The sequence below is a fragment of the Chrysochloris asiatica genome, unplaced genomic scaffold (genome assembly GCF_000296735.1).
Source record: "Chrysochloris asiatica unplaced genomic scaffold, ChrAsi1.0 scaffold00056, whole genome shotgun sequence".
In the NCBI taxonomy this organism is placed as follows: domain Eukaryota; kingdom Metazoa; phylum Chordata; class Mammalia; order Afrosoricida; family Chrysochloridae; genus Chrysochloris; species Chrysochloris asiatica.
In genome coordinates, this window is record NW_006408574.1 from 4638784 (window position 1) to 4649399 (window position 10616).

A 10616-nucleotide genomic window follows, 5' to 3' on the forward strand; every position below is an offset into this window, starting at 1 on the left:
CTCACTTTCTTGAAAGATTTCAATTTTTATTCCATCAGTTCCTTATAGCAGGTTATTAATGAGCTTTCCTCCAACCCTGATGCCATGTTCTTCTTCATAGAATCTAGCTTCTCAGATTATTTGTTCAACATACAGACAGAATAAGTATGGTGACTGAGGGAATGATTTGCTGGGCCTGGGGACTCAGGACCACAGTCAACTGACACAACACAGTTCACAAAGATAATGTTCTATATCCTACTTTGGTGAGTCGTGACGGAGACCTAGAAAGCTCATGAGCAGTCACCTAAGGTGCAACTAGTGGTCCCTCTCTGTTCAGAGCAAAGAAGAATGATGAAAATTAAGGTGTTTGGAAACAAGTAGTCCAGTGGCCACATGGGCATCAGTCTCCACAATTCCGAGACCAGAAGAACTAGATGGTGCCTAACTACCACCACCCACTGCTCTGAAAGGGATCATATTAGAAGGCCCTGGATGGAATGGGAGAAAATGTGGAACCGAACTCAAAATCATAGAAAAGACCATGCATACTGTTCAGTTAAGGATGGATGGAACCGTGAGACCCTTCCGGTCTGAACCTGAACTCATTCCTGGAGCTCAATTTTCAGCAAAGCTATACTGAGGGAACAACAAGACTAGTGAGGAATGCACACAATAGAATGGCAAATCACTCAAGATCAAACTAGCAGCATTTACCTAAGGACAAAATTCAGAAGGGTGGGAAAGGAGGAAGAATAGAAACAAGAAACCTACGGAGGAAGTGGGATGAGTGAAGGATCGCAATCAAGATGAAAAGGAGTTTGTGATGTTTTGGATGTAGAACTGATGATCTGCTCTGTAACCCTTCACTCAAGTCACAATCAAAAGTTTTTTATTTTAAAAAAGGAATGGTGCACCAAGGCAAGCAGTCAAGTCCCTTTAGGACAACTACCCTCCAAGACTGAACCTCAAAGTGAACACACGAGCGTTGGTCTATTTGTGAGTGGAAGTCGGGGAAAGGCAGTAATGAAGACGTGGGCTGAGCTTGACCATGTTCCGTTGACCTCGAGATGAAAGAGAGAAGAGGAAGGGCTGGTTGGTCTGAAGTTTGGGGAGACTTGGGAACCCCGAACCCACAAACACTGACCTAGCCACTGGAGCTACAGCTGAGAGTGAACCGCCCAGCTGATATGCAGTAGGGTGAGACATACAAGAACGCCCAGACTTGCAGATAGTACCCAAATGACCTAGCTTGGATGGCTTGATGATCAGAACTCGACTAGAGGAACATTTTTTTTTAATTGGTGAAACAAGTGTCAATTGCTATAATTTGATTAACTTGATTTTTACTTATGGATGTACTAGCTCAAAATACCAACCGGGAGGGAAGGACTCTTCACATCAAGGATTTAAGCCTAACTTCTCAGTACACAGGGTTGATAGGTATGGGCAACTTAGACATTGGCTATCTAAAACAGGTGGGCTAAAGGCACGAATTGACTGGCTTACAAGTTTTCAAGAGGGAGTTTAGTTTCAGAACGAGTGGGGGAAGATAAAATCCCCACTGAATAGTTTTCATCTTGTCTAGATGGGTCTGGTGAAAAGAGATGTGGATAGGACTCTTGATTCAATAGTAATCGTTATCATGACTAATTGCGATGGTCACAAGTGTAAAGGTAGAAAAAGGTGCATGACAAAAAGCAGGGAGTAGTTAATCTTACATTCCTGGAACACAGGACCCTAGGACCAGCAATAGGGAAGAGCATGAGTGGAACATGGTATCCTAACCAGAGAAGCAGCGACACCAAAGACAGAGGCAGAAATGATGGCATAGAGAGATAGAGCAACCGAGGACTCTACACTCATGGAATGAGAAAGGCTGAGTGCTGATGGACAGGGGGCTGGTTTGCAAAATATGCCCTTTGGTTATTTAAACAATTCCTGTGTGTTTCTGTAGACATCTAAAAAACAAAAAACAAGATGAAATAGAGACAAACACTGTTAACTGATGGCCCATGGAGGGGATTGTCGTTACAGTGGAACAAGATGCGATTGGTTGATCGCAAAACTGATGTTCTGCCATGTACACTGTCACTCAATTCACAATAAAAGCTTTAAAAAAAAAAGGATATCAATGGTGGTGGTGAGCCGTGAGTTGGTTCCGACTCATAGCAACCCTGTAACCACTACAGAATAAGTATGGTGAAAGAGTACAACCCTGGAGCACACCTTTCCTGATTTTAAACAAATTCTGGGCTTACTTGTTCAGTTCGAACGACCGCCTCTTGGTTTATGTAAAGGTTCTTCATGAGCACAGTTAAGTGTTCTGGAATTCCCATTCTTCACAGTGTTATCCACAATTTGTCATGATCCACACAGTCCAATGCCTTTGCATAGTCAAACAAGCACAACTCAACATTTTCCCAGTATTCTCTGCTTTTAGCCAAGATCCATCTGATATCAGCAATGATATCCCTCATTCCACAACATCCTCTTCTGAATCCGGCTTGTATTTATGACAGATTCCTGTCAATGTTCTGTTGCACCTGGTTTTGAATTATCTTTAGCAAAACCTCACTTGCTTGTGGTATTCATGATGCTGCTCCATAATTTCCACATTCTTCTGGGCTACCTTTTTATTGTTGTTGTTGTTGTCAGGTGCCATCGAGTCAGAACCGACTCATAGCGACCCCATGCACAGCAGAACGAAACTATGTCCGATCCTGGGCCAACCTCACTACCACTGCCACACTTGACAACATCAATGATGCCACCTGGCCGATCCATCTCGTTAGAGGTCTTCCTCTTTTTCTCTCACCCTCCACCTTACCCAGCATGACATCCTTCTCCAACGATTGTTTCCTCCGGACAATATGTCCAAAGTAGGAGAGACGAAGCTTAGCCATCCTGGCCTCCAAGGAGCACTCTGGCTGCACTTCTTCCAAAACAGATCTAGTGGTTCTTTTGGCAGCCCATGGCACTTTCAGTATTCTCCTCCAACACCACAACTCAAAGGCATCAATTCTTCTACGAGCTTCCTTATTCACTGTCCAGCTTTTTATTAAATGGATGCAAATATGGATTTCTTCTAGTTGGTTAGTCAGATAGCTGCCTGCCAAATTTTTTGGCATAAGACTAGTGAGCGTTTTCAATGTCTCATCAGTTTGTTGAAGCATTTCAATTGGTATTCTGTTAATTCCTGGAGCCTTGTTTTTCTGCTAGTACCTTCAGTGTAGCTTGGACTTCTTCCTTCCATACCATGGACTCTGGATCACATGCTACTTTCTGAAATAGTTGAAGAATGGCCCATTCTTTTTGGTAAGTGATTCTGTGTGTCTTCTTTTGGTGCTTCTTGCGTCGTTGGAAATTTTGCCCTTCAACATTGCAAGTTGAGGCCTGAATTTTTTCCTTCTGTTCTTTCAGACTGGGAAATGTTGAGTGTGTTCTTTCCCTTTGGGTTCCTAACTCCTAGTCCTTTCACATTTCGTTGTAATACTTTACACCCATCAATTACACTTCTAGGTGTCTATCCAAGAAAAATGAGTGCTTACATACACCAACCAAGAGACAACTAAATATATATGTTCACAGCAGCCTCATACACAATCACACAAACTTGGGAACAACCCAAATATCCATCCATATGACCAGATAAGAAATGACTGTCTAGTCACACAACAACGGAGTAGTAGTATTTAGCAACAACAGAAAAGACATTTTACTGATACACAAGAAACAGCAGGGATGCATCTCACAATCACTAAGCTGAACGCAGGCTAGCAGGCACGAGAGACCACATACAGTCGGATTTCATCTGCATCAAGTTCAAAGCAGACAGAATAGTCTCGGAAGGCAGACGTCTGACAACTATGGTTACTCAGGGCTGGGGATGCAGTGTTGACTGGGACCTTGTAAAGTGCTCAGAATGCCTATGGTTCAACTTGAATGACGTTACTGGGTGTAAGCAGATTCAAGCATGCGTCAAGCTGCACATATGTGTGTTGGTTCTCTGGTGCTGCTATGACAGAAATACCACAAATGGATGGTTTTGACAAACAAAAATGTATTCTCTCATAGTTTGGGAGGCTAGAAGTCCAAGTTCAGAGCACCAGCTCTGGAGAAAGGTCCTAGTGTCCTTTCAGCATCCGTAGACCCAGCATTCCTTGGAGATCTCCACATGTCTTGGCATCCGTCTTTCTCTAGATCTAGGAGCTTCACGGGGCAGGGACCCCAGGTCCAATGAAGATATTTCCCTCCCGGCTCTTCTTGGATGGTGGTGATAAGTCCTGCTGAGCTCGGCTTGCCTGTTGAATCTCTTACATTTCATAAGTGGTTGACTCATGATACTACCTAACCCTGCGGATTGCATCTCATAAACATCGTGACCTGAGGACTCACAGCCCACAGGATAATGATATCTGAGCAGAGCTGGTCACATCGGATCCCATCGGGGGGGAGATTACAACATTATATTAGATCTCATCATGGGGGGAACGGGTAGGTTACTCTGTCTTAACTGTCAAACCACTGAGGATCCAGGCCCAGCCAAGTTGACACAATTTAGAAGTCCACACAACACAGTAAATCCTCAGTACATACATGTGGGGGAAAGGTCCAGCAGTCCTTGCCCACCCACAGCAGTGGGGCAGAGGTCACAAGGTCCAAGTGGGCAATAGGGCGGCTTTACCTCAGAGTTGATGACAGTCTTTGTCTTCCGGTTCTTCTCAATGATATTCTGCAAGCTTCCCTTGTTGTACTCCATCACCATGCAGAGGAACAGTGAGGAGATCTGCAGGGGACATGGAGGCTGCAGGGGCCGTGGACAGAGCCCAGGGCCTGGAGCATCACCTGCCCAAGGCCTCCTCTCCCACTCTCCATGTTCAGACTTCACCATCCAAGTTCTAAGCTCCCTCCCCGCCAAAAGCTGGGCTACCATCTATGTCCCGTGTCCAGAAGATGCCTTCTACTGGGGCCCCACCCTCACCCTCTTGGTAGGCATAACTCTACTGATCCTTCCAGGCTCAGCTTGGAGCCCACCTGACCAGGTGAGAGGCTCCAACTGAGGGCTCCCTGCCCAGTGACGTGTCTATGAGAAGATACTAGGGTCAAACAGTGCATACAGGTGGCCCCCCACCAGGGAGGTTTTCTAGGATCTGGTGGAAGGGGTAGGGACCATGGTGGCACAGTGGTTAAGCACAATGGTCAGGAGTTCAAACCCACCAGACTTCCGTAAAGATTTATAACCTTGGAAACTCTATGAGGATTTCTCTGTCCTACAGGGTCGCTGTGAGTCAGAATTGGGTGCGTGGAAGGGGTGTGTGTGTGGCTGGTGTGGGACCCTCCTCTCCTGCTGAGGTCCTCAGCTGCCAGTCTCTGGCAGGGACATGAATGTGGACCTTTGATGGGATCACACTCCAGCACTGTCCCCTGTCCCCGCTAGTCCCCAGACTCCACTGTTCCTCCTTCCACCTGGGTCTGGCCTGTCTGTGGTTCCCGTGCAGCCCTAGTGCTGTGTGACCCTGGGAGAGCAATTTAACCTCTCTGAGCCTAGGTGCCTCCAGGAAAACAAGGAGTGACTCTGGCCCTTGGTACTCCTGGCACCTGACGGTGGACACATGTGGGATCTGCAAAAATCAGGAGTCAAGAAGTGCAGGGAGACCCAGGGGCCAGCTGTGGTGGGAAGCAGGGGCTCGCTAATCCTACGGCTACTTGACGGGGAGTGGTTGAGCACACACCTGGCTCCACTTCCTGCCTCGCCACTTCCTAGCTGGGTAACCTGGAGAAGTTCCTTGCTCTCAGCCTGTTTTACCTTCTGTAAAATGGGTGCAGTCACTGTTGAGGCTGAGAGTAAACACAGAGAGCCCTTGTGTGCTTCCTGGCCTTTCGACTGGTCCCTGAGGTGACACGGTGTTACAATCAGGCAGAGGGGCTCTGGGCTCAGTTGGCTTGCCCTGCATCCACTCTACAGCCGAGCCTGGGGGAGCCGGCCTGACCCACCTGGCTGTCCCATGTGATGAACAGTTCATGGTAGACGGAGATGTGGGCGTGCTGGAGTTCCAACAGTGGCATCAGCTGCAGGGACGAGAGAGTAAGGGGGGAAGTTCTAGAAACACCATTCCCCAGCTAGAACCTCTGTGTCTTGTCTGGGCCCCAGTGACAGCGTGCAGCCAGGTGGTGAGGGGCCAGACAGCGTAGGTGAGTCCTGCCTCTAGCAGGTGTGGCCGAAGCCCAACCTCTGGTGACAGTGGCGTCTGCCCCACCCCTGAGCTGGTGCTGATAAAGTGGCAGGTCCATAGGGCACTCAGGGTGGGCTAGAGAAGTGGGGAGGCCAATGGGAAGTGGACTATTGGCCTCCTCATTGCCCACCTGGCTGCCTGGGGGGGAGGTGCGGGTAGAGGTCATGGTGCCCATCGTTCCAAAGCCTTTAAAAACAAAAGGAAGCAGGCAGCAGGAATCGCTGCTTGAGACAAGAGACTAGAAGCCAGTGGCAAATTAGGGGTGGACACAGATTACCCAGGGGGCTCTGGAAAGCAGCAAAGGAGAGTGAATGCCGTGATGAGCGGGGGACTATGGGTGTTCCCTGAGCCTTCCTCTTCTCTCTGTCAGAATGCTGCCTCAGTGACACTGTGGGCTGAATGGGTGTTCATTGGCAAAACTCCTTAGCTGGCAATTCCAGAAAGAATACAAGAAGCCAATGACCACTAGGGATAAAGGTGCATTTAACCCCCCAGTGGAATCCACAAAGAAGGAGAAACAACTCAGAGCCGTTTTGGTCTGTCCAAGTGAAACACGTGCAGCTCTTCTTACTATTACTGTTAGGATGTCGCCACCGGTCATTTCTGAGCCGTAGAATTAAGGGCACATTGTCTTTGCCAAACAATTCTGTATTTCTCACATTTTCTACTGCAAAGCATCCTTTTATAATTTATGAAAACATCTTTTTTTAAGAGGTTAGTGGTAGGTGAGCCTGGGGACCTGGCCAACATTTAAGCTCTGTGTTTTCTAGGGCCAAGTATGCTAAGTTGTCAGCACCTGAATTCAGGCATCACTTCCTTTGTGATCTGAAGGCTGCTGGCTTCACAAGTACAGGCCAAGAACCCTAAGGACCCTCCCTCTACCACCTAGGCACTCAGTGACAGGTTACTGTCTCAATATGTCCTTTAGACAGGAACCCCCCGAGAGTTACCTCATCCAGGGCCTCATTGGCCTGATGCTCATCAATGCACTCCACCTGCAAGGGCACAAGAGCACTAGTTCAGTAAACTGAGTCACCATCGCCACCATCACCACTACTATCACCACCAGTAAGTACTATCAGCCATCCTACCAACATCACCATCACTACCACCACCATCACCACCATCATAACACTATCATCACCATTACTATCAGCCACCCTATCACCATCATCATCACCCATCATTATCATCACCGTGGAGCAGGAGGTGGGTAAGTACTCTGGGCCACCTTGGGGATGAGACTGCAGAGTTGCACAGCTGTCCTGGCTGCTAACGAGGCTCTGCTACCATCCCAGTCAGCCCTCAAGCCCACTACACAGTCATAGAGAATGAGGGTACATCAGGGACTGGTACCTCACCCCCTCTCCCACAAACCCTTTATGGCAGCTCCTTTCCCCTAGACCCTCTATCTGGACCACTTGTCTGGGACACACTAAGGGTCCCCCCTAAGCTCTGCACCCCAATTCAGTCTCAGTGAGGTGTGTTGGGGAAGGGCCCAGGGACCAAAGTCCTGTGTGATTTGGGTCAAGTTCTTGGATCTCTCTGGGCCTGGTTCCCCTCTGGTCTAGGTGGTACAGGTTTCCTCAGGGAGGTCGTCTGAGTCCAAATGCTCTCAGAAACTGTGTAACTTTGACCAGTGTGGAGCTCCCCTGAGCCTCGCTGTCCTGGGCAGTACAATGGATCATTGCTCTGACTCTACAGGTTGATGGGAGGTTGAATGAAATGGTGCTGCATGAAGCAAGTGTTGAATTAACAATAGGTGTTGTTACCAATGTTTGACTTAAAGATGAGCACCTCACTCTACCCCAGAAGTCCGAGCCTTTGATTGCTTATGAGTGTGTGTGTGTGTATGTGTGTGTATGTGTGTGTATGTGTGTGTGTATGTGTGTATGTGTGTATGTGTGTGTATGTGTGTGTGTATATGTATGTGTGTGTGTGTGTGTGTGTGTGTGTGTGAGAAGAGGGTCCAGGGGCAGCATCAGGAAGCCTTTGTCTTTCAGGGCTAGCAAGCACACAGTTTGGGTTGGTTGGAGCCCCACCTCAGCCTCACCTTCTTTATCACACGCTTTACTTTGGTGGTTTTTTCCTCCACTACCAAGTTCAGCCCCAAGGCCCCAGGATCCAGCTGGTACAAAACCTACCAGAAACCAGGAGGGAGGCACTCAGGAAACACAAGTAAAAGCTTCATTCTCCTCCCAGGTACGCCCTCTCTGTCGTCTTTTCTGAGTCCTGTCATGTCCCCTGTCTCTCCTCTCCACTTTGCAGACAAAGGGAACACGGTCTGGGAAGGCGGAGCATTATCAAAGGCCAGGCTGTCTCCATCACTTTGGGTGATTCTGGAAATCTTTCTTCCCCCCAGCCAAGCCCCTCCTCAACCTTCAAGGAGCACCAACTGGACATCCAGGAGCCAGTCAGATAGCTGGACCTATAATGGGCACACTCCTGGTCCCAGCCATCCAACACGCAGCCACGTGACACTGGAGGAAACTGAGGCACAGGATAGGTTAGGCCCTTACCTGTGGCTACAGAGTAAGATGGCTTGGGTTGGATTGCAACTTTGGAGGCTGTGTTGGGAGTCCACCATGCTGGGGAGTGGACCGTGGGTGGGGGTAACCGTGACTCATCAATGGGAGAATCGGCTGTTTGTCAGAAGATGGGATGAGAATGCAGGCAGCAGGTGTGGGTGAGGAAACCTGAGTCTAGCTCTTCTCGGGGCGGGGGGTCTTAGGGTTCTGTAACCCAGCCCTGTGGGTAGCCCGATTATCACTCAGGGGAGAAGGCAGAGAGGAAGTCTGCCCAGGGCCGACTTAGGTCCCACGGTGAATCACAGAGTGAAATAAACCCACTTCTCAGATCAAGTCCATGTGTTTTCCTAAAGTGTGTAGCTGCTGCGACTGACTCCCCTAGGCTCCTTCTCCACAGCCTGAGACACTCGACTGCTAAACAAAAGCTCGCCGGTTCAAACCCTCCAGCCACTTCCTTGGAAACTCTACGTATGCAGCGTCCCTAGGAGTCGTGCGTGGTGTGGCCCTATGGGTTAATGCGCTGGGCTGCAAAGTCGGTTCAAGCTCGATACAGGGTCACTATGGGTCAGAACAGACTCAACAGCACTCCATGAGTTAGAACCGACCCAAGGACAAGGACACATCACAATAGCAGCCTCCTCGTAAGTTTGCAGAGTTCTGGTTTTGGAGACCGACAGTAGGTGAATTTTCCAGGATCTGAACTGCCAGGCTGGATGGGGTGTCTTGGGGAGTCCCCTGATTATGAGCTCGCTGTGTCTAAGGTCTCCTTGTCCCTGTGGTCCCAGCACTTTATGGACACTTGGATAAGAATAGGGGGTGCTATCCTCCTCCCTAAAATATTCAGATCGTTAAAGCTAGAAGGTCTTTTAGAGTTCATTTCATCCATCCATCCTATGGTTGTTCGGGGTTGGGGTGGGAACTGAGGCACAGTTACCGGGAGATCCCCGAGATCATCCTGTGAGCGGGGGCGGCAGTGCTGACCAGGACTTTGCCGCCCCTCCAGGGTTGTGACCGTTACCACAAGGGGTTGGGGGTTGGCAAGAGGTCCTGGTCCCGCCCCAGTCCGTCGCCTCATGTCACCCTTGTCTCCCACACGGGGACAGCTCGGCACCTGGTACTTTTCCATAGTATCTCCAGAGGAAACTGTCCTCACTCACTTTCCATCAAGCAGCGCTCAGGTTCGAGAGCCGGCGCAAGCGGTCGACCTTCGAGTGAGCATGCGCAGTAGCCCCGAGGTGTTTCTCCCCCCCCTCCCCCAAAACTGCCCGGGGGACCTGTGGAACTCCGCGACCCTCAACTGAGGCAGGGGGTGTGTATCCTCAGGGACCCTCCCTGCCCTAACTGTCTATCTGGGGTCCTCAGGGTCTTGCGTCCGGGCAGTTAGGGCCGCGCCTCAATCGCCTTGTCTGGAGGTCTCTGGCTGCCACAGGGTCGGGAGCGTGAAGCGGAGACGGCTTGGAAGGGGTGCGGCCCCTTTAAGGGTGGGGAGGCGGTGGCAGTGGTTGTGCGTGGCGCCTTTAAGGGATGAGGTCGTCGGGGAGCGGGGCTGGTTGGCGTCGGCGCACTGCCCCTTTAAGGGCCTGGAGGCGGAGGCAGTACGCGGCCCCTTTAAGGGCGGGGGGCGGGGCGGGCCGACGGCGGCGCGCGGCCCCTTTAAGGCTTGGCCTACGTGGCAGCCGCTGGAGCCGCCGCCGAGGACGAGCAGCGAGGCCGGCTGGGCACTTCCTGTGGAGGCCGCACGGGCGCGGGCGCCGAGCAGGCCGAGCGCCGAGCGAGCCAGCCAGCCAGCTAGCCCCCAAGTCCCCGCCGCCACCATGGGCCAGAACGACCTGATGGGCACGGCCGAGGACTTCGCCGACCAGGTGCGGCCTGC

The 10616-nt window shown here is 50.3% G+C and overlaps 2 protein-coding genes across 3 annotated transcripts in view; one reads left to right on the top strand and one right to left on the bottom strand.

Annotated features, from left to right (window-relative positions):
• The window catches only part of LOC102840591 (chromosome unknown open reading frame, human C9orf96), a 33914-nt gene extending 23355 nt beyond the window's left edge, over window positions 1-10559 (bottom strand). The window contains exons 1-6 of the mRNA XM_006863828.1: window positions 10145-10559; window positions 9855-9874; window positions 8269-8355; window positions 7166-7210; window positions 5977-6051; window positions 4667-4768 (exon numbers count right to left, since the gene is read on the bottom strand). Coding sequence (XP_006863890.1) covers window positions 4667-4768; window positions 5977-6051; window positions 7166-7210; window positions 8269-8355; window positions 9855-9874; window positions 10145-10559 — 744 coding nt within the window. The remainder of the gene's footprint in view (window positions 1-4666; window positions 4769-5976; window positions 6052-7165; window positions 7211-8268; window positions 8356-9854; window positions 9875-10144) is intronic.
• Window positions 10412-10616, top strand: part of SURF4 (surfeit 4) — a 10144-nt gene continuing 9939 nt past the window's right edge. Inside the window, exon 1 of one of the 2 annotated variants that reach the window (XM_006863721.1) lies at window positions 10412-10605. In XM_006863721.1, coding sequence (XP_006863783.1) covers window positions 10558-10605 — 48 coding nt within the window. In that variant the 5' untranslated portion in view covers window positions 10412-10557. The remainder of the gene's footprint in view (window positions 10606-10616) is intronic. The other variant, XM_006863722.1, reaches the window with a different exon arrangement.